Genomic DNA, 24,243 nt, shown 5'->3' with positions numbered 1-24,243 from the left:
TACATAAGTTCTTCACATAAACTTTCAACTACATATTGCAAAAGACTAGTATAAAGTGACATATGTAATATTACAATTATATGTATATACGCTATTAGTCTAGAAGCCTGCGCCTCTGTAATATTTGTAATTTATAGAGTAGAGGCTTATGCATATATGCGAACATGTATTTCGTTTTTGTGTGAGGCGTAGTGTGTGATGTGTCCTTTCCATTTTAAATAAAGCTAGCGAGAAAAAAAATATTAAGCTAGAAAATTCGTATGTTATGTCGTGGAAGATTATGTGTATCCGTAAAACATAATGTTTATCAGGATATATCGATCTCTGTCGGTCGCTCTGAGAAAATGTGAGAAATGATCCAAATATATAAAATCGAAATGGCCCTATCGCGCGATGTGTCTCAAAGCCGTTCGATCATGCGCCGTGCCGTGGCATCCATCCGTGTGGGGCTTCGCAGGTGTGGCTTTGTTGTGAAGGATCTACACCACCACTCTGACCACACCTTGCAATCTCGCACGAGATCCCCGTTCACTGTTTGAAATCGAGAGTCGCACAAGAGAGCGAGATGCGGAGGCTGCAGTTTCTCCCCAAATCCATTGATAGCAACAACAACCACTGATTTCAAGAAAATTATAAATGATCCCCTTTTGGTCCGTGATTTCAACTGGTTTCAGCTCCACATTTAGAGATTTTCGGACAGATTTTAAGATTTTATCATATGACCTAAATAAATCGACTGAAACCCTAACCCGCCGTCGGCCAAAACCCTAGCTCCCCAAGGTGCCATCATCAGCATCGTCATCCTCGCAGCCATCAACTAGGGTTGAGGGCAGCGGATCCGCCCCTCCCGAGGACAACGTTGCTGGATCCGCCGCCATTGAGCTCCACCGTCACCACCCGCTATTGTCGTCCTCACCCCTCCCGGTGCCAAGGGCGACACCACCAGATCTGCCGTCCTCAAGCTCTGCCGTCATTATCACCCCCTCGGAGCTGAGGGCGGCAAATCCGCCCCTCCCGAACCTAGAGGGAGCTGCTCCCGAGCCCACTACTGTTGGCCTCTCTCGAGCATTCCGTTGTCACTCCCGGCCGCGACCGGCCTCTCCTGAGCTCACCGTCGTTGCTCCCGCCCACGGCCAACCGCTCTCGAGTCTACTACCGTTGCTCAGGAGAGGAGTGCCCGGATATATGAGGGAGATGGAGGGGAGGATAAGGAGAGAGAATGAGGGAGGAGTGGATAAAAATGAGGGAGTGGGACATTTTTTTAGGTGGAGAGAGGTTGACTGGACTTTTCACCACGCGAGCGCCCAGGAAAATACATTTTTTCATGTTGATTTTTTTAAGGAGCTATATGTGAAAATGCTGACTGATTTTTACAGGGACGACCAGTGGTGGTCAGTATGCAATCTATAGGATAACCTCGTCAAAAAAATCATTTTTTTTAATAGTGCCATGATGAAGGTAACCAGTAACGCGTGTCCTTAACCCATTGCCAGGACATATAGAGATGAGATAGGCAGATAGCTCGTAGTAGCTCCCTTTATCGGTAGCGCTATCCGTCGAGTTAAACAGTTCCGCAACAAGGAGTGGAGGCCGAGGATGACACGCACGCCGGAAAGCGAAACCAATGGCGCGGCCTGCCGGCCAGGACGGCTCCGCCGCGGGTAGCCCAGCGAAAAATTTCGGCAATTTTGCTTGGTCCAACGCGCAGGCTCCTCGGCGTCGGCATCACGGCGGGGGAAGCAACCGCGTGCGTCCACATGAAAACGTTTGTTTTCTCGGCAGGCGGCCGATGTTTGATGGGTTGCCGACTTGCCGTCGTTTTTTTTGCGCGTTAGCACAAGCCCAGTCACGATGGCACATTGGCACCCGTACGGCCGTACGGTCCATCACGTGTAGGAAATTGTGGTGGGTGTGTGATCGCTTTTGCTGATGACCCGTGGTTTTTTTTGGTTTACTGTTAGGATGCTTCTTACGGGATGAAAACAGCTGGAAACTATCGGAATCGGCAGCGTCTCTTTGAAACGGATATTCGATTGTAATGTTTATCATTTAAATTACTCAATTTTTGACGTTAATACAATAAAGAGGATATTAGAAAAAACAAAATTTGTATATAGCAAAAAAGGTAACGGTCGAAAACGGTATCCATTGTATGGAAAATGACACTCGGTCGATCGGGAATTTATGTGATCATTTTCACCCCTTCATATCTTGGCATGTGAATTGTGAAATAGAAGCTCCAACTCCTCGGAAAAAAAGACCCCTTTGAATCGTATAAATGGAAAAAGGAAGGAATAGAAAAAAACATATGATTATGATAGGAATTCAATGCAAAATAGGGGATTGCAAAAAAAACACACACACAAGAATGATCTTCTGATTGATTGGATTGTAGAAAAACATAGAAATCAGATGGGATAAATATACTCGAAGACAATTTTCCAAAATTTAGTACAAGACATCCAAAAATGTGTAATTAGCTGGGAGACACCGTAAGAATGCGTATTTGCTATAGGACACCACGAAAAACTGGTAATTAGCTGCTGGACACCAGCAAGTTATTTCGTTATATCTTGAGGAATTGGAGAGAGAAACAACAATGTAAGTACAATTCTACCCTTTTGATTTTTTTTTTCTTTTTCTCTATTCTTCTCTACTCCTTCCTTATTCTTTTCTACCTCTCATTCTTTCTATCTCTACTCTTTCTTCAAGCGAGCCCGAGGGGAAGGGAGAGCGTCGGCGACGGCACCGCGAGGCGTGGGCCGGTACGACGCCTCGGCTGGGGCGGCGTTGCATGGTCGCCCGCAGGGGGCCGGGGCCAGCACAACGCAGCGAAGGTGGCGCCAGAGCAAGAGGGGAGGTGGTGCCGACACGGTTGGGCGGTGTCGACTCGTAGTCGTAGGTAAGGGCAGCCGGGCTCGGCAAGCGTGATCAGGCCAGGAGCGTGGTGGCTCCGAGCCGGCTTTGGGTAGCTCGACCGGATGGCGTCAGGTGCTTCAGTCGGGCTCGGGAAAGAAGAGCGTGAAGACGACGTTGGGCCCATTGATGCGATAGCAGTGGCCCGGTAAAGGAAGGGAGTGGCTGAGTGGGGAGGCCGGCCGCCGCTTCGTCCTATGCCATCGGCGGCCTCCCCAGGCTTGCTAAAGAAGAGATCACCCCCATACCCGAGATCCCCATCCAACCTAACTCTATTGGGCGGCTGCAACACCACCGCCTAACTCCCGCCGGCCGAAGGAACTCCTTGTCCACCCACTCGCTTCGTCGGCTCCGGCGAGTCGTCGCTCCACCGCCCAATCTGGAAAGAAAGAGTGAGATAGAGAAAGGGGGGCTTACATGTGAGGTCCACATTGGATTCATTTGAGCCAAGGGCAAACTTGCCTTTAATATTTTTCTCTCTCCTATTCATTAAAAATAATAAAATAATATCGCAGGTATCCAACAGCTAATTACCAGTTTTTTTGATGCCCTAAAGCAAATGTGTTCTTACAGTGTCTCCTAACTAATTACATGTTTTTTTGAGGTTCTGTAGCAAATTTTGCATTCTCCAAAATATTTACAATATTCTTCATTCCATAGGAATTTGAGAGGATACAGTAAGATTTAATTCTTTGTATTAAAGCTCTCATATAAAATTTTTCTATATGATAAAAATTCTTTAAAATTTATATATTTTTCATGTGAATCAAAGGACCCCGAGAAGCCGCCAATTTCCTGCGGTGATGAGGAAGATAAATATGTTAGGTCCCACAATTTACCGCCAATTGCCTATGGCTGCAGTTGCCTTTCGTTAGCAATAGCGAGCGGACCACACATCTCGTGAGAACAGGCCAGCATATCCACGTTTGCCTTGTGAACGTATGGTACTGAAAAACAAACTAAAGAGAAGCTATGAACTTTCAAAAGGAAAAACGAACACCAAAAGGAAAAAGAGCCCGAATTACCCCCTACATCGCAAATAAAGTCATTTTACACGTTAAACTTTTTAAACCGGACAGAAAATCCCCCTAACCCAATCTGAAGCGTTTTTTTTAAATTATTACACAGTACAACGCAGACACTCACAACGTACACAAACTCACCCCTATAAACGCACACACGTAAATCCTACCTCTATGAGCATCTTTGAAGACTGGAACGGCAAATCCATCCTGGAGATTGACGAAGCCGATCACCATAGACGCCTCGCCGGTTTTGATTGTAGATGACGCACGAGTGGTAGTCTAGTTTAGGGGGGAAAACGGTTTTATTAAAATTGCGATGACATATTTTTAATGTCAAATCACAGTCGATTCTTTTTGCATTGGGTTTAGGCGGATACTCCTGCTTGTTTGTGCATTGTGACCCAGCGTGTTAGGTCTGGACCGCGTGAGAAGTAAACATGGTTGAATACAGTGCAAACGATGAGTAACGAAGGGCATACCCCTACACGCTAAGCTAAATAGCCATGCAGCGCTTTATTACGCATTCGTATAAAAATTACTCTACACTGTAAGTATTACAAGTTATATAGGGCAAGTTTTAAAACATAGTACATTGTAATTAGGAAAAAGTACCGATCACCCTCTTAAACTATAGCAGTTGACTAAATTACCCCTTAAACTCAAAAACCAGACATCGTTCACCCTCAACTATTCATACCGAATGAATAATCCCCTAAGCATCGTCTTGGATGGTTTTAACTTGAGCTTACGTACGTGGCCGCCAACATGGCATCCAATCAGCAAAAAAAATTTTAAAAAATATCTAGGCCCACATGTCACCTCTTTTCTCAAGCAAGGCGTCCCTAATCCCCATTCCCCCTACTTCCTGCTCTCTCTCTTTCATGATGTCATTGACTGGAGAAGGACGACAGAGAGGGACCTCACTCGAGGAGACGACAATGACGGAGGTGAATCGACATGAGCTCAGCCAGGCGCGCGGAGGTCCTCCTCGTAGTCCTTCTCAGCCTCCTCATCATACTCGTACATCTCGGCATCTGAGTGCGGCAGCGGAGGTGACATGACCTCCACGGCAACCACTACCTCGCTGCCACCATCTCCGGCGACCACCACCTCGTCGACGGCAGTGGTGGATACAATAGCGCTTGCTTCACCCTATTTGTCAGCGCGCTGTCTAGCCCCGCCCGTGATGCCCTCTTCCCAGCGGCGAAGGTGCAACGGTAGAGGCAGCCATGTGTGGAACGGGGAGTGGGAGCGGCTCCAGTAGTGCACGGACCAACACCGGAGGTGGCCACCACGCTTGTCCTCCCCAACGATGTCCCACGCCGACGAGCTCATCCCCAACAGCCAGATCCGACCAATGCGGCTCCCGTGCCATCGTCGCCTCCGCGGTCACCGCCCTCGCCGCCGGTCACGCTGCTCTCGCCTCTGCCTCCATGCTGGGAACGCTCGTGCCCCTCCTCTAGGGCGAGCGTGTGCGGGAGAGCGGGCCAGTCGCTGCTACCACACGCTTCAGAAGGGGAGGGAGGAGAGAGAAATGGGGGTGGGGACTCTAACAAGTGAGCCCTAGTTTTTTTTAAAAAAAATGTTTGCTGTGACTGGACGGCCACAAGTGCTATTCGAACCCTAAACCATTCTCAACAGTGCTGTGGGGGGAGGGGGTTGTTCGGTATTAAAAATTCAGAGTGAACGATGTCTGGTTTTCGAGTTTAGGGGGTAATTTGGTCGACCGCTATAGTTCAGGGTAATTCGTATCTTTTTCTTGTAATTATAATGTAAGTTTTAAAAATTACATTGTAACTGCAGTGTAAGTTTTGAAAAATATAGCGTAAACCCTTGTATTACATTGTAAGAAAAATCTTATTATATTTTGTTAAAAATATGACGCCATAAAAATATATAGTACCAAAAATTAACATAAAAACTGATAACTGTTCACCTTTTTAAGTTGAGTTTTTTTATCATCAATTATCGATGTGGCACTGAAACAAATAAAATATGTGTATATATATGTTAGTATAAATTTAACACGGGAACTGGTAATTCTCAAAATAGACGGTTTCATGATTATTCTCATATATTGAACATGACGATTGTACCTTGTCCGGCCAAAAAGAGTAGATAGAAAAACCAAACTAGATCATTTCCATCTGGTCTGGGCCTTTATACCTCTTTCGGTTGATCTTTGTCTTGCTTCTACGCAAGGGAAAGCTCACGGCGCCCAAAATGATGAAAGCCACGTCACACGCAAAACGCCGGCATCGATCGCATAGATTGGGAAAGCTCCATGCATATATGTACTGTTCGAAGCTTAGAAAATTCCATCCCGTCAGCACGGCCACGAAAAGGAGAAGTGGAGTGAGAGTGGTGCATATTCCGAATGAGACCCTCTCTAAGCCACTAATTTTAGAGGTGCATTTCTCTCAAAAAAAAAATTAGAGGTGCATTTGCATCTCAACTTTTTCAACTCGAAGATTCTTTATGTGTTATGATTTTCATTGTCCTGATCAAAGAGTTATATAAGAACATTTTCACAATATGCTAACTCGTGTTTTCAATGTAGCATATGTACAAAAAGAATTACAATGCACACTTTCACAAAATTGGAACTGGCCTATGCTTGCATTCTTTATGGTCCCATCTGATCTCCCGGAACAAGATAATAATGAATTTAGGATCGATGACGTAGGATTTTCTCATTATATTTGTGAAATATCTCTTCTCTACTACTTAAAAAATAAGAGGTGCTTCCATCGTCCGTAAAAAAGACCGGGCAAAAAACCGGCGAAAAAAACAAAATTTATCCAATAAAAAACCGGGTAAAGAAAAACGTGTGCGAAAAAAGAAAAGAAAAACCGATCCAAAGAAAAAGCGGTAAAAGGAATCCGATCCAAAAAAGGGGCAAAAAAAATGGACGAAAAAACAAATCTGTCTGATCCAAAAAAAGGGAAAAAAGGAAAAAAAATTGAAACGAATCCGACTTTGTTGACGCGGTAAAAAAAGGGCAAAAAGATAATTAAAAAACCGTCCAATTCAAAAGAAAAAGGAACTATATATGACACGGTAAAAAAATTCGACCGGGCAAAAAAAAACTAGCGAAAAAACTGGGCAAAAAAACAGGAAAAAAAAAGTCCGATAAAAAAAACAGGGAGAAAAAAAACCGGGTGGAAAAAAAAATCTGTCCGATAAAAAAAAGGGCAAAAAAGGAAAAAAAAAGTGCTTCTGTCATCCGTCAAAAAACAGGGTGAAAAAAACCGAGCGAAAAAAAGTCCGATCAAAAAAGGGCGAAAAAAACAAATCTGTCCGATAAAAAAAACAAGGTGAAAAAGGGAAAAAATCGAAACAATCCGACTCCAATGCAGTAAAAAAAGGGCGAAAAAAATTAATAAAAAAACTGTCCGATTCCAAATTATATATGATACGGTAAAAAAAATCGACCGGGCGAAAAAAACCAGGTGAAAAAAAGAAAAAAATTTCTGATAAAAAAACGGGGCGAAAAAAAATCTGTACTATCCAAAAAAAGGAAAAAAATCGAAACGAATCCGACTCCATTGACGCGGAAAAAAAAGGGCCAAAAAAATAATTAAAAACTGTCCAATTCCGAGAAAAAGAAATTATATGTGACGCGGTAAAAAAAATCCTATTTTATCTAGAAAGGTCCGATATTATAAGAAAGTGGTGAAAAAAACGGTTCGAAAAAAAATACACAAGAAAAAAAAATAAAAAGGGCGGAAAAAAGTGCGGCGGAAAAAGTCTAATTTCTATGCGTCGTTTTAGTAGTCCGTTTATATATCTTCTTTATCTCTAATCTAATCTAATCTAATTTAACTATTTAAAAGAGAAGTTTCTACCGTGTATTAAAAAGGAAAAAATGCCCGAGAAAATAAAAAAGGTTTAAAAAACGTGTGAGGAAAAAATGTCAGAAAAAACGCAAAAGAAAACACGCTAGAAAAAAGTTTCGTAGTTAAAAAAAAACATGCGAGAAAAAAATATTTCCATCGTATGAAAAAAAAGCATACGAGGAAAAAACTGTTAGAAAAAACACTAGATTGATGGACACTTGGTCGGATAGGATCATCGATTTTTTTCCATCTCCTACACGACTTTTGTTTCGTCATCTATTCTCCTGTATTGAAGATCCTGCATATCTTTGTAGGTAATTATCAGACTATTTTTGTGAAGTATAGCTATTATTCTTGATAACATATTATATGGAAATAATATTAGAAAATAAACATATTTTAATTGTTATTTAGAGAAGAGTGCACAGTGACTCTATTTTGTGTAGACTTGACCATACGAGGTAGTGTAGGATTTGATTGGTTGCAAGAATGAGATTAAAAGAATATTTTAGATTATATGTATGTTGTCATATGAATAATCCAATTATTTTAGGTAAAGCAAACATCGTAAGTTTGCCATCATCGAGGTTGGGCTATTACATTTAAGATGTTCCAATTTTCTAATTTTCTGATTGTCATCGATATGGTTATGCATGAAAAACGTATATTATCATTATGTTTTTTCACCCGTCGCAATACACGGGGCTTGTTTGCTAGTCTATATAGAAGTTCAAATAAAGAGATTCGAAAAAATTGGCCACGTTCCAAATGAGGCCCTACAATGAAGCTGTACACATTGTATCATGTAGTAGATTGAGTGTCCATTAGCGCACACCAGTGGATTTTCAAATACTAGTATAATACTACCTTCTTGTCATTTTGATTGTAGCCTTTAAGTTCCGGGATAGATATAAAAGACTCAATTATTGTGGTGCTAAATACAAATATTGACGAGAAATGATGAGTAAAAATCGTATGGAGTTCTCCCTCCATTCTTTTTTTACTTGTCATTTAGAAATTAGGATGTCATAATAAACTAACGAATGCAACTTTTATAAAATTACGAGTTTAGATTTTAATCGTGTAGATTGGTTGCAAACATATCTAGCATAGGAACTATCTAGCATGGGAACTATTATATAAGAAACAAAAAAAATGTAGTTTTTCTAAAAATGTTATATCACATCGCTAAAAAAAAATTGCGTGGAAAAATCGGTTTTGCACTACAAGAGGTTTAAGTGAACATGTACATGAAAACCCCTTTCAGAGTGAAGGTGAAAATAAGCAGATTCAAGAGGGCGTATATGGAAAATTCAATAAAATACGCACAACAAACTTATCCCGAATAGTCACAGTTCCTGCACCACCCACCAGAACCTTCCCGATCAAAAACCTCGTAACACCATTCTTACCTTTCTCGTCTTTACCCACCTCACCTACACCTAACCACCGTGGGCCCGAGACCCCACCATACCAGCGCACACAGTTCCAGGCGCCTTAAGTTGTGCGTTACTCGCGTCGTCCTAGCACTTTTCAGCCACTCTCCACCAACGGCAATGCTAGATCTAGCCATTCACCCCCACCCCCCCCCCCAACACACACAGTCACCCACTCACCTCGACAAATATGGCAATGACTTGTGGGCCCAGATCTACGTGGGCCCCACGTGTCACGGGGGTAAACCCAGCCAGCGTCTGGAAAACATACAGGTAGGGGGGAAAGAGCCGGATCACCACGCCTCGAGCACGAGCTCGTCAACGACTCCGTCGTCTCGTCCACCTCCGAATTCCAAATTTTCCATACCCTTCCTCCCAGTCCTTACACCTCTCGATGCAAAAACCCTAGCGGGGGAAGCACCACCTGCGCAGCCGCAGCGGCCATGGCGGAGCCGGCCCTGCTGGACCCCACCGCCGCCTTCGACCTCCGCCTCTACCCGGCCCACCTCTTCGACCACGAACTCCCTCTCGCCGGCGGCGGCGGCGGCGACGACGACGACGACCTCCCGCTCGACGGGCTCGAGTTCGACCTGCCCGGCGATTTCTCCGTGGAGGACTTCCTCCTCCGGTCTCCGGAGCGGGACGACTCCGGCGAGGGCTCTGCTGCCGGATCCGGGCCCACCGCCTCCCCGTCGTCGTCCCCGACCACCTCGGCGTCCAACTCCGCCGTCGCCAACGGCAGCGGCGGCGAGGTCAAGCACGAGGAGTCGGATGAGGGGAGGAGCGGTGGGGGTGACCCCAAGTGGAGCCTGAAGCGGAAGCAGGCGAGCCCCGGCCCGAGCTCGGACGCGGCCAAGTGCCGCCGATCCGGGGACGGCGACGTTTCTCCGTCGGCGTCGGCGTCGCGGACCGCTGTGGATTCCGACGAGGGGGGGACGGTGTGCGAGGAGGAGGAGGACGAGCGGCGGGCGGCGCGGCTGATGCGGAACCGCGAGAGCGCGCAGCTGTCTCGGCAGAGGAAGAAGCGGTACGTGGAGGAGCTGGAGGAGAAGGTGAAATCGATGCACTCGGTGATTAATGACCTCAATTCTAGGATCTCCTTTGTCGTGGCCGAGAACGCAACACTGCGGCAGCAGCTTAGTGGCGGCAGTGTGAATTGCCCACCACCTGGGGTGTATCCGCCGGCGCCAATTCCCGGCATGCATTTCCCATGGATGCCTGGGTATGCAATGAGACCCCCTGGTTCCCATGTACCTCTTGTGCCAATCCCCCGGTTGAAGCCGCAACAGCCAGTGCCTTCATCCAAAGTAGTGAAGAAACCAGAGAGCAAGAAGACTGTGGAGAACAAGAGTAAGAGCAAGACCAAGACCAAGAAGGTGGCTAGTGTTAGCCTTCTTGGTTTGCTGCTTATTATGCTTGTCTTTGGTGCTTTCATTCCAGGGTTTAATCATAACTTTGGAATGTGTGGGCAGAGTGATAATGCTATGTTTAGGAATTTTGGTCAGTCTCATGCTAGGGTGTTGAGTGTCAGTAGCCAGGATAAAAGTAGTTTGAACAATAGCGACATGATTGGTGTTGATGTTGGAAAGATGACGGGGAATACTGATGGGCCAGGGAAGAAACATCAGCCTGCACACAACTCAAGTGAGATCCTCCCTGCTTTGTTGTATGTGCCGAGGAATGGAAAGCATGTTAAGATCAACGGCAACCTGATTATTCATTCTGTGCTTGCAAGCGAGAAAGCAGTGGCACATAAGGCCTCAAAAGATGATAGTGATCAGTCAGCTAGAGATCACAAAGAGACTAGTGTTGCCATAGCTCGTTATCTTTCGCTGCCTGGAAAGGATGTGAATCGACAGGAGACATCCTCGGCAGATGGACCATTGCCACAATGGTTTCGTGAAGGAATGGAAGGTAAGCAGATTAATATGTTTGCCAATCTTCTATTCTTGTTTTCTGCGAATTTGTGATAGTTCAATTTTTAATTTTGTATTTCGACCAGAGCCATGGTTTGTTTGTCGAATACAAATATTCTTGTGTATGCTACTGAAGCTGTGAAGTTTATTGCCTTTATTATTTACTCAGATATGTAATATGTAAATATAAATACTAACACTATATAGTGGTCCATGTAATTTCTTTTAATACACGGCCATTGCATCCAATATGGTTTGGAATGCAGTCATGAATGCAAGTTTGAAATACAAGTTAAAAAAAGAATGAAGTGACTTCCTGTAGGTCATAGAGAAAGCATGAAGTTAATATGGTTAGACAGGGATTTGCGTTATGTTTACATGCCAACAATAGGACACAATTGTTATTATCTAGGAAATGAAACCCACATTTAAGGTTGTGAAGTAATAATCAGACACTGCAAGTCTGCAACTAATTTGGAAATTGGAATATTATTTATTGAAGGTCCCCTATTAGGCAACATTTTATACACGTCACTCTGACATATGGGTTTTGAGATCACCCAGTTTTGTGAAACTGAAAAATATGCCACCCGAGTTTCTTGTTGCTCTGAATTATGTCATCATATCTCATTTTCAGTTCTTCCCTTGTGTTTTCTTCTCATCTCATCTCTTATTTTCTTTTCAACTGAACTACCAATCTTCCCTTTACCACTTGGGCGATTAAATTGGCACGGGATAAATTTGTGCTGATCCAAACCAGTGAATAGTTGACCCCTAAGCAGAAAGGTACTGCAGCATCCCAACCATTCGTTCTTCGCTGCTCCATCCACTGGCTTGCTACTGCTCTTACTCATTGCCTTCCACGCGAGCTCTCTTCATTGCTGCTCACTCTTTTTTGCCTGAGCGCATGGAAGCATGGATGGATCTTACAGTGGCGGAGGAGAAAGATACAGCTGGGGACAGAGACGGAGGAAGGTGGTTGGCTGGCGGCGGTTAAGTTGAACACTAATGGCTATATTAATAAAATCTTTGTAGTCAATGTGATAACCATGTGTCATAGACTACAAAGAACCTATGTGTTGTTAATCCTTTATCCCATAAATTTCTTTGTGAACTTAACATAACAGCATGGCGTTCTAGATCTCAAGTTTCTGTAACAAAATAAATAAATACAAATTTCAACTTGTATTGGTTATTTTGTAGTGATCCCTGCTTTTGCTCTTGTGACTTAAGTGGGAACTCACTCTTTGCTGAAATTGTGGCAAATTGGCCAGTGCTAAAGCTAGTTCAAACTAATTTACATCCTATTATACCACAATCCTAGAATTATGTTTTTTAGGGCAATCATAGAATTATGCTGTGTTGTTTAAAGCATACTCCTTGGAGTTCCTTTCGCTTTTCTTTCTAAACTTTAAGCTCAACTGAAAGGTTTACTGTACTGGTCAAATATATATTCAGCGGATCCCTAAATGTTCACAAGCTTGTAGTTGCACAAAATCAACAAGTTGGAGTCTTAAGGACGTATATACTTTGTGTTGTTTAGAGTGTTAGACCGATTTCCAAATTGTTGCTATCAGGTATTTCTTTTGAAAAGCTCAATTGTTTATTCCTACTCTGAATTCTGATTGTTATGTAACACAGTTCCTAACTCTATGTTGCTATGCAACAACTTTTGCAGGACCTATATTAAATTCTGGAATGTGCAGTGAGGTATTTCAGTTTGACATTTCGACGGCTTCTAGCAATCCTGGTGGCATTATACCTGCATCTCCTGTTGTGAACTCGTCAAGTGTCAATGCTACCGAGAAAATCCCAGCACATTCTGCTGCTTATCATGGCAAGCTGAAAAACAGAAGAGTCATGTACAATGAAGCGATTCCACTCACCGGGAAGACGGCGAACAACACAGAGCCTTTTAACAGAACCTCTGAAAGCAGCAGCAAGTTACCTGATAGCAAGCCAGCATCATCAGTTGTTGTCTCGGTGCTAGCCGATCCAAGGGAGGCTGGTAATGGGGATGGCGATCCGAGAGTATCTCCGAAACCCCTGTCCAAGATATTTGTTGTTGTTCTTGTTGACGGTGTGAGATATGTCACTTACTCCTGCACGCTTCCTTTCAAGAGCTCCAGCCCACATCTTGTGAACTAAGCGGCTGGGTTGTTCGCCAAAAACTGACAGATGAATAGATTTATACAATGATCTGATGCTGTTTCCTAACCAAGGACTAAACTTCCTATGCACTCAGGCTGAGGTAATTCAAGTTTGTCGAAGGTTCGGAGTGATGAGTGCGAGTTTAGTTAATGTATGCAGTTTTTGCAGTGCTGTGATAATCGGGTTCGTTTGCTGTACCTCTAGCTGTAACGGTGATGTAATCATGTAATACTGTTTGATCGTTGAGATATAAGTGCAACTAGTAATATGGGTAGTCGAGAACACGTGCAGAATATACATGCCTTTTTTTACCTTAGTTTCAATGAATATCATAAACAAAGCTACAGTACATCAGGTTGCTGAAAGGTATTTTTTATGCTTTGATCTGGATACTATTTAGATTATGTTTAGGCTGAATTTGTTAGGAATTTTGTTTGTAATGAATTCAGGAACTAGCTAGAAAGAATTGAGTCTGGTCAACATATCTATGAGAATATCTGTTGTTAACAGCTGTGCGTTGAGCTTGCTAGTCTATCTTTTACAGCACTATCTAATCTAGTATCTACTCGTCTTGTTATTCACAAGGTCTATTCTAAAAAAAGGATATTTAAAATTTCCAACTTACAAGCCTTTGCCTCATAATTTGAATCGTGAATAAAGAAAATAGCCGTTATTAGTTAGGAGTGTTTTTACACTTCTTCCAGAACTGCTAACCGATGCAATTTTTTTAAATAATTCTATACGAAAGTTGATTTAAAATATTGTAGTAATATATTTTTAAGCTTTTTAGCTAATATTTAACTAATTATGTGTTAATTCATCTTTTCATTTACGTGTCAGTGAAAAAGTTCACAAACCCTCCAACCGAACTATTTGGAGGAGCTAAATATTCTGAAAAACAACTATTTAATAGCAGCTTCTAAAAATCTAAAAAACTGTATTTTTTCTAGTTTCTGGTTTATTTTCTGAATTTTATAATTAAAATATGGATGAACAATTGAACTTTGTAGGGAGTTACTAATTCTTGAAAAAAAACTGCCGTTACAGAAAAACTCAAAAGAGATCCTTAAAATGACCCTGAAGAAACCGTCACGCACTGGCTAAAACCCACATTATCCTCAGGCGCAACCGCGCTCTCCGTTCTTCCTTCCACCCCAACTCGCCATGGCGCTCGCCGCCGCCTCCGTCTCAGTTCTCCATCTCCCGGCCATCTCCCTCCCGCTCCCTTGCCTTCAGGGCTCAAACCCTAGCCGTCCCAGCCTCGGCTTGACCAATGCCCTCCCGTGGCGCCGACGCGGTGGGCGCGGGGCGGGGGCGGTGGCGGGGGCGGTGCGCTGCGCGAAGCGCACGGGCAAGCGGCGGTACCCGTCGGAGAAGAAGCGGCTGGATAGGCGACACAAGGAGCTGCTCCGGAAGGCCGCGCCAGAGGAGGGCTCGGCGGGGCGGGAGGCGGGTTACTGGCGGCTCTCCAAGCTCGCCGTCCCTGCCCGCGACGACCCCGGCAAGGACTTCGCTGGTGTCTCCCCGCCGCTCCTCCAAGCCATCGCCAAAGCACTGAAATTCCCGGTACGATAATGCATTGCATTTTTGTAGTAGCTGGTGAAATGCAGTAAAAAATTGCGAGGTTTTAGAATAGCTACACCGTTGATGATACAGAGGATTTTGGGGGCGTGGATTCCCATGAGTCGCTGCTCTGGATGTGTGGAACTGTAGGAAATATTGCCCTAGTTCCTTGTGCGGATAGCTCAATTCTTGATTTGAGCAGCAGGTTGCTAATTTCCTCTTTCAAGTTATGAAATTAAGCCGCGGTTTGCAACTTACTAAACATGCGTACGGCTCTGTCTCTCGAGCATGTTTGAACGTTGTTCGTAACCGTCTATCGAATTATGCATATGGTTCGTGCATTATCTGGCAGGGCTGAGTGTTAGCTGCTTGCAACCTGTTATACAAGTTTCCGATTGCGTCCTGCTGGAGTAATCTCAATATTTAAACTACAACGTTTAGTGATACGCCTTTCCCTTGAACATTGTGACTATGGCTGCTTTTGCATCTTTTGTCCATATTGCTGAGCTCATATTTTATGCTTAGACTTATTCTAAAGTTATGGGCTTCTAAAATCTATTCTGTTCTACTGTAGGTTTCTTCTATGCTCCCTGAAGAGGCCTTCACCGTTATTCGCAAGTCGTTTGATGCACGGAAGGTTCTTTATGGAATGATTCCATCTATATCTTATTTAGTATTTGTTATCCTGCAAAGAGACGAGATTGCGGCTTGGTTGTTAACTGTAACACAGATGCTTGATGTTGAAGCTGCTAAATAGTGCACCCAAATCGGATTAACATTAACACAACCGGGAAGAAACCCAATGTAGTAACCTTCATTTCAGATCTCCATTAACATGTCATCCTTCTGTTGATGTGTCCGTCCTAACACACAGGGTAACCTTTATTTGCATCCCAAGTTTGCAATAGTTCCAGATGGCCCTGTAATGGCTCATCTGAGGGTTTAAGGAAGAAAACATGAAGTAGTGAAGAATTTGACTATTTTTGTGCTACCTGGTATTTTGCTTAGAATACTGGTCTTCTTTACTAGATCCTTTTGTCTTGATGTCTTGCAGCAAAGTATATTATTGTTTTGTTTCCTTTGCTTGGTTGTTCTTCATTCCGAGAGTGTTATTTCAGGTTTTGCAGACTAGGATGAAGTCATGATGCTCTGCATCTACTTGTGGATTTGTAGTCAACACTAATTTATGCATTTTGGTTTACATCTTTCATCTCTGTTTCTGACTTTGCACTATTTTTTTTTTTGTTCTGTAGGCATTTTTCTGAATTAAACACATCTTTGTTTATGTGGACTTTACCTTATTTCAGTGACTGGTTTTTTAGCGTGATTATACAATTGTAGTTATGCCATATAAAAGTTAATTGTAATACTTTTCCTTTCTACAAGGCTCTGTGTTATACCGATTGCAATTTGCTTCACCTGTGTTGCATTCATGTGTCAGTGTTGGTTCTACTGCGTTGATAATTGTTTATATCATTTATATGCTGATTAGTTTATCACTTGCACAATTTCTTTGTGACTAAAGAAATCATGTTTAACATGGCAGATTTTGAAAGAACCTCAATTTGTTTATACCGTTGATGTGGCTGTTAAGAGACTTCTGGATTTGGAGCCGAGAACGTGGGATTTTATTGCTAGATTGGAACCAAAGCTTGGAACAATAGAATACATGCCTGATGAGAAAGTAGCATCTGATCTGGTCAGTATGCTTAATGTTTATAAGCAAGGTTCTGATGGTGAACTGGGAATCAATGATACTGTCAATAATGGCTCTATCTGTAGTCCGCGAAAGAAACCAAGGGTGGCAGTTGTAGGAAGTGGGCCATCAGGCTTGTTTGCCTCCCTTGTTCTAGGTGAACTTGGTGCAGAAGTTACCTTAATAGAGCGTGGTCAACCTGTTGAACAAAGGGGGCGTGATATTGGTGCCTTAGTAGTTAGACGAATTCTCCATTCAGAAAGCAACTTTTGCTTTGGAGAGGTATACTACTCGTTCCTATTTTGCTTACAGGACTTCACCAAATACATGTCAGAATTGTCTTGAGATATGTTCGAATAGGTATTTTGTTGACAATGGATTGAGGCATTTAACAGCTCGACATATATCTTTTGATAAACATATAAAGTAGCTATATGTCCATTTGGCTACTATTATGGCCAGGTGGCCACATGAAGTGATTTCATACTATGGCAGTTGGTGCATTTATACCAATTACTTGACCTGAAAGAAGCATACATGTCTAGACGTTATATGCATCTGAAATAATGTAAGGATGCTTTAAATCTATTGAATGATCATGCTATTTTGAAAACTGTTGTGCCATAATCTTCATATATTATCACCATTTTGTCCATCTGTTTTCATATCATTTACCATGTATAAATTAACAATTTAAAATTGAACTTATACACTGTACAGTATGCTCAAGTCGTGAACTCCCTACTCGATTACTCCCACCAGTCACAAATATCTGGCGTTTAGGATAAGATTTGGTCAAACTTTTGAAACTCCGACCATCAATAATTTCTCGAATACTTAGTTTTTAAGAAACGATTGCATATATTTGCCCTGAAAAGTACTATCATAATATCATAAACTTATTAGATTTTATAAACTTATTCTAATATAAAATTGATGGTTAGAGTTCTAAAAATTTAACCGAATCTCGTTCTAAATGTCAAATATTTATGACAGGGGAGAGTATTTGGTTCTGTCTTGCTAGTTCAACTACCCATTAGCGAAGAATTGCTCAAACTACTTGCCCCTTGTTCAATATTCATCCAAAGATTGAGCCCATCAATTCTTGATCTTCTGTTCTTAATCATAGCAGGGTGGTGCAGGTACATGGAGTGATGGGAAACTTGTGACCAGGATAGGAAGAAACACTGATGGTGTTCAGGCTGTGAGAATCTTCCTTCTCTACCTTATTCACCGTTTATTGTATAAGTCCAGTTAGATATTCCATTTGCTTATCGATGCATTACTTTCCATTGATGTTTTTGGACTGTTAAAATTTTCCTGCTCCATGTCAACAAATATTTAGCATATAAGTATGCTGTGAGCCATACTCCCTCTATCCCAAAAAATGTCCAATCCTAGAGATGTATCTGGACATACGTGTTGTCCAAATACATCTCTAGAATTGGGTTTTTTGTTTTTGGGGCAGAGGAGTAGGTATTACTTTTTTTTTTCTGAATGAAGCAATTTAAAATAAAATTTGCAAACTCCCATAGAATTATTTTAATGAAACAATTAAAAATAAAAATCAGGAACCTCTTAGAAATTGTTTTGGTTACTTATTGATTCAAGCATTAGCATCTAGTGCTATCTGGGATCAAGATCCTAAGGTCAGCAAGTTACTGTTGATTACTTGAGTTTGTGCTTGTGTATTTTAAGTTATCGGTCTGTGGTTTTGGATTTCAGGTTATGAAAACATTTGTTCAATTTGGAGGTCCTCCAAATATACTAGTTGATGGGAAACCTCACTTGGGTACAGATAAACTTGTTCCTCTGCTGCGGAACTTCAGGCATCACTTAAAAGAGTTGGGTGTGAGTGCAACATATGTTTCTAAGCGTCGTTGTTCTTTTGTTCTGGAAGCGCCCCATGGATTGATGTGTTTATTTTCCGTTTACAGGTTAACATAATATTTAATACTAGAGTAGATGATCTTGTAGTGGAAGGTGGGCAAGTAAAAGGAGTTGTCGTGTCTGACTCAAGACTGCAGCTAGGTTCTCCCAACCAGACACTATCATTTGATGCAGTTGTATTGGCAGTTGGTCACTCAGCTCGTGACACATACAGTATGCTTCTGAGGCATAATGTAGATATGCACCCAAAGAGTTTTGCTGTAAGTCTTCTTATGCTAGGTGGTTCCTATTTCCTACTTTGGTTATGCTTAAGCTGATTGTTACATGAAAACTAGCCATACGGAGGAATTTAAGGCCATGTTTGTGTTGGGTATTGGAGGTAAAATATTCATTAGGCTCTGAACCAAATAGAAACATAGGCACCGAGCAGAGTTTGTTCACTTAGTTTATCAAATCCATAAACCCTATGAGTCAGAGAAAACCAGTACATGTCATGTAGTAAAAACTTATAAATTGTTTTAAGATTTTGAAATGACATTGCAATACTTCCTATTTTTCTACGTCAATAATATATTGGTGAGTTGGTAACATTCTTAAAAACATTGATATCCTATTTCACAGTGCAAACATAACTTTGACAAGATGCATGGACGATTAAATAATATGGTCAACATAAACTAGCTGAGTTAGGATGATGTTTTGAACTGGTTAATGTACATTCATTATCAAACTGGGGCCTAAAATAGGACTTGTATTGTATGGACACTGAAATGCAGAGTGGTTACGCTTTGAATTTCTATGCTTTATGCTTTCATATGTTGCTCACTTTATCTTTTCAACCACTAGTTCTTATTCCATGAAAAAACAATAGTAAAATACTTTCTTCTTCAGTCCATGTGGCTTAAACAATTAAACATAGGTTGTTCTTACAGGTTGGCTTAAGAATCGAGCACCCCCAAGAACTGATAAACGACATTCAAGTAAGACATATTTCCTTTTTGTTGACACAAATGTTATTCTGAACGATACTCAATGTGATTAACTTTATTCCTTACATTGTTTTTCATTAATTTACTTTTCCTACAATCATAAAATTGAACTTAAGTTTAGGATGTTCCTCTCTTAGTCTTACTGAGACAGTATTGGCGCAATCCTGTTCTGAACTGTGAAAAACAAAGTGAAACTGCCTGTTATTTCCTTTTGAGTTTTACACTGAAATTGGCAGCTCAAGCAGAAGCTAAGAAATGACCTATTTTGGTGTTCGAATATTTATTCATTTGTTTCTCAAATTGGATACTGAAGCAGCTAGTGAAGTACTGAAGTATATAGCCTCATAATTCAGTTATAAAATGCATGGCACTGAGCTTTGCTTGCAGGGCCAGGGCTTGTATCCAAAAGTGATCTATGACATAGACACCATAAAAATTACCATTTACTGTGTGGTAACAACGATATGTTGTAGTATGTGTAAAAACTTATGTAGAGACCTGTGCAGCTACTGATACCAGGCTCCTTTGATATATGTATCTATCGATAGTTTAACCAACCATGTAAGCACTTGAATAGTTGCCAGTTTGGTACAGCTACAACATACTGTATTTTCATTTTGTATATTATATGGTATGTGTTATTTGCATTCAACTGCAGTACTCTGAATTGGCTGCTGAAGTACATAAAGGGCGTGGGCGGATACCTGTAGCAGATTACAAGATAGTGAAATCTTTTGGTGAAGGAGATGCAGAGCTACCAGAACAAAATCGCAGTTGTTACTCATTTTGCATGTGTCCTGGTGGACAGGTCAGTTGCTCTTTTGTTGTTTCACTCACTCCCTCTTCTAATATAGGAGTACTACTAGTTACTGCAATCCTATTTCTACTGAATTCTAATAATAACGTGTGTTCTGGTTTTTTAAAAAAAAACTCTTGCAGGTTGTTCTAACTAGCACAAACCCATCAGAATTGTGCATCAATGGTATGTCATTCTCAAGGCGTGCATCCAAGTGGGCAAACTCAGCTTTTGTGGCCACTGTGTCATCTCATGACTTTAGGCCATTTGAATCCCATGGTTCTCTTGCAGGCGTTGAATTCCAGGTAATTGTTCCAATCCACGTATAACAACAGGAATTCTTCAACAATTGACTGCACTGACTCTCTGCACAATGTACCTTAAAATTGGAAGGTATTCAATTAGGAGTGGTTCATAGATTTACAGAAGGTATGCAGGATGCTGTAGATAATGTGTAAAAGATAACCATTTGGGCATAATTTTGGTTCACTAATGGTTTGCTTCCTTTACCCTACATTTTGGAATGTGCAGTGCTGCACTCTTTTAGTGCTAGATACAAAATGTTTTCTTTATGTCAAGCAACCAAAGTGCCACAGGTTGCTGTTTGACTTTAGGGCAAATAAGCTAATTGTTCCTCCTTGGACTCATTGTATTGCCCATTTTAGACCCTTGACGGGACTGGCCTAAGCAATTTGAGGAGGAAGTTGTGAGCTGCGATAACTGCATATTCTGTTAGGCACAGCCTGGAGGTGGAGGTAGGCACAGCTAGATAAACGTGTAGGACTGGGATTTGAGATGGTCGTTCTAACCATGCTAACAGTGTAGGGGAAGTCCCAGTAGTTGTAGCAATAAGGTGGTATGGAAGAGGATAATATGAATATGAACTATCATTGTGGATAGTGTGTGAAATTTTGTTTGAGCTTTAATCTAATAGATGAATATTTGAATGGACAGTCACATCAATTAAATAATAAATTTCTTCATGGCGAGATGATTATCTTTTGTTATCGAACTCAAAAAAACAAAAAATATCCAGGTGGACTGACAAATGCATAATTTATCTAAATACTCCTTCCGTCCCAAAATGTATGACGTCATTGACTTTTCGCATAACGTTTAACCGTTCATCTTATTCACAAATTTAGTATAAATGTGAAAAAGTATAAGTTAAGATTATAGTTTCTTTGATGATAAAACAAGTCACAACAAAATAAATGATATTTATATAATTTTTTGAATAAGACAAATGGTCAAACTTTATGCGAAAAGTCAACGATATCATACATTTTGGGACGGAGGGAGTATGACAAATAGATTGGATACGCAGCATGGTAGAGATTGTCGCTTGCGTCAGTCATCACTATGCTGTGTGCACATGTGCCTGCAATCCATTTGCTCATGAATGTGGGATGCCATGTGCTGCCTTTTGCCTAAACCTCTTTTGTTAATGGGCAAAGACAATACTCCTCTTGTATGTAAGATAAAATTCCATTTTAAGTAGTATTTCCCTCATGTTCTTCCTTCCTTGCTTTAGTGTTCAATTCCCAAAAATGCAAATTTAACAAGTATATGTTCATGGAAACAGAGAGAATTTGAAAGAAGAGCAGCTACCATGGGGGGAGGGAATTTCGTTGTTCCTGCACAGTGTGTCACAGATTTTCTCAGTAACAGATTGTCAGGTACTAAGATTTTATTAGGTGGTAAAGATACGGAGTATATACTTTTCTTCTTATTAATTAACTTTATTATCTGTTCCAGTTACAACTCTCCCACCATCAAGCTATAGGCTGGGAGTTCGGCCATCCAAACTCCATGAGCTATTCCCTTCGCACATAACTGAAGTTCTACAACAATCAATAATAATGATTGAGGAAGAGGTTTGACACACACTATTTTTTCTTCTTCTGTGGTTTTAAATACCATCTCTCTGACATTGCAACCCAATATTTTCAGATGCCAGGATTTGTATCTAGTGAGGCATTACTTCATGGTGTCGAGGTATGCAAATTCATATGCAAGCTCGAAATTTTTCATCAGTCTATTTCCATAGAATTTATTGTGGTTCATTCATTAAATCCTGAAACCAATTGTTTAACATCAAAGAGTCTAGTGTTAGTCCAATGACTCCAATCCCACCAATGCCTGAGCATTGGACGGTAGCATTACTTAATCTCAGAGCAACGTGCCCATATGTTTACAAATTTGTCGCTTATGATTTACAGCCAATCTCTTTGGATCTAGCCTACACACTGAATCCTTCTTCTTAGTTAATTTTATTTGGGCAAAGCTTAAGGCGGTAAAGCCATTATATCATAGTTTATGAAATGGAAAAAAGCCTGGCAAGGCAAGGCAATAAAATCCACACTTTATGAGATTGGGAACATTGATTTTTTTAGCTTCCAACTTTCCCTAAAGAGGTCCAATGCTGGTTCGTGGGTCTCCCTGGATGCTCTGATTTCTCTACTTTGAAATAATCACCAATATTTTTTGACATAGCAACTATACCAGGGTTCTAGGCTTTTAGCTACTGGATTCACCCCTAGATTCCCTGACCTATACTTATTGCCATTGTAAAGATACCTCTTATTGAGCTGCATCCACCTTCCACTGAACCTTCTCTTGTGACTTCAGTTATCGCATTTATCTCTATCCCTGAGCTATATTTAACATTGATGTCCTTATCAGTTATCATTTCTTCTCCATATTCGCTATGACTGTACCTACGTTTTTCTTTTCCTGTTGCTACATTGCTCTTAGAATTAATAACCCCTTAAACGGAAAACATTTCCTGTATGGAGTACATTCAGTTTCTTTCCATGTTCACTGTTTTGTGTAAACCATAGTCATGTAGGGTTCCCCTTTTCTTTCCTAAGTTGTGCAGTATCTGCTGCATGAGAAATTAATTATACCGAGTCTCTTCTACTGTGTTGTCGCCCTTCACACCCTGATGACCTGTTGAACTGTTCAATGCACAAGATAATTTCTTAGAAAGCACTCCAATCCTTCACCGTTTCTTTGGACTTCTATTCATGTCACCTACCTTTTAACTATAATTCTATCTTTTCAACTACGATTTACTTTTATTTTATTTATTGCAATTTTCTACCTGTTTCCAGACAAGAACAAGCTCCCCATTGCAAATTTCACGAAATACCGGTACATATGAGAGCACATCACTGCAAGGGCTGTATCCTATTGGGGAAGGTGCTGGCTATGCAGGGGGTATATTAAGTGCTTCTGTGGATGGTATGTATTGTGGTTTTGCTTTAGCCAAACAGCTTTCTCTATTCCATGGCGATATAGAGTCAACTCTTGGCAAAGCACAAAACCAAAAAGGCTTCGTAAAATATTGAGTATGGATGCGTAATTAGTTGATTGTAGGTATCAGATATTGAAAGATAAATTCACCGTGGTAGCAAATTGCCTAGGAAAACTCCTTATGTAGAGAAGTTGTAATGAGTGCAGTCATAGAAAATATTGAGCGAGTATGTACTATGTAAATGACATCAAAGGTGCTATAGGATAATAGGAGTCTATACCATGTCGCTATGTAATAAACTAGTGAAATTTCTAGGCTAGGAATAACAATATAATAATTAACTTAGAGGACGGCATTTTAATCTTGTAGATTATTCAATAATGCTGCCCACAAATTTTATGTGAATGTCTCGAGTGCTTCTTTACGAATAAATATTTTTCTTGATCTTCTACATTTCTCAGCCAGTTCGATTGCACTTTACAGATACCTCATCCCCCAGTTTCATCTGCAGTCTTCTTTATATTTTCGCGAGGTAGATATATATGGTTAGAAATTAACAATACGCGCCCTTTTGGAACTCAGCTATACTAATGCAAACCTCTGTATCTACAATGAGAAATGATTGCTAACATATTTTTATATAGTTAGCAGGATCTGGTTCATATTATTAAAAAATAACCTGTGATCATCCGGACTTCTAATATAATGCTGGCAATAGTGTACATGGTTTTATCTGAGGTAGGCATCAACCTGATATATCTTGACTA

At 41.3% G+C, this 24,243-nt stretch overlaps 2 protein-coding genes across 2 annotated transcripts; both read left to right on the top strand.

Moving 5' to 3' along the window:
* The first annotated feature begins 9,488 nt into the window (after positions 1-9,488).
* On the top strand, positions 9,489-13,790 carry BZIP39 (bZIP transcription factor 39-like). Its single transcript, NM_001402531.1, has 2 exons — positions 9,489-11,130; positions 12,811-13,790. Exons 1-2 carry the CDS (start codon positions 9,660-9,662, stop codon positions 13,278-13,280), a joined length of 1,941 nt encoding a protein of 646 aa, NP_001389460.1. The 5' UTR covers positions 9,489-9,659; the 3' UTR covers positions 13,281-13,790.
* A 591-nt stretch (positions 13,791-14,381) lies between these two features.
* Positions 14,382-23,927, top strand: LOC4338780 (uncharacterized). The gene is made up of 13 exons (XM_015784695.3): positions 14,382-14,849; positions 15,421-15,483; positions 16,393-16,824; positions 17,675-17,746; positions 18,268-18,393; positions 18,480-18,692; positions 19,365-19,412; positions 20,080-20,229; positions 20,361-20,522; positions 21,803-21,896; positions 21,976-22,094; positions 22,171-22,215; positions 23,334-23,927. Exons 1-13 carry the CDS (start codon positions 14,448-14,450, stop codon positions 23,568-23,570), a joined length of 2,163 nt encoding a protein of 720 aa, XP_015640181.1. The 5' UTR covers positions 14,382-14,447; the 3' UTR covers positions 23,571-23,927.
* Positions 23,928-24,243: the final 316 nt, after the last annotated feature.

The sequence above is a fragment of the Oryza sativa genome, chromosome 5, assembly GCF_034140825.1.
Source record: "Oryza sativa Japonica Group chromosome 5, ASM3414082v1".
NCBI classification, from domain to species: Eukaryota; Viridiplantae; Streptophyta; class Magnoliopsida; order Poales; family Poaceae; genus Oryza; species Oryza sativa.
The sequence above is the reverse complement of the archived record's forward strand: the minus strand, read 5'-3'. Positions and strand labels throughout refer to the sequence as shown.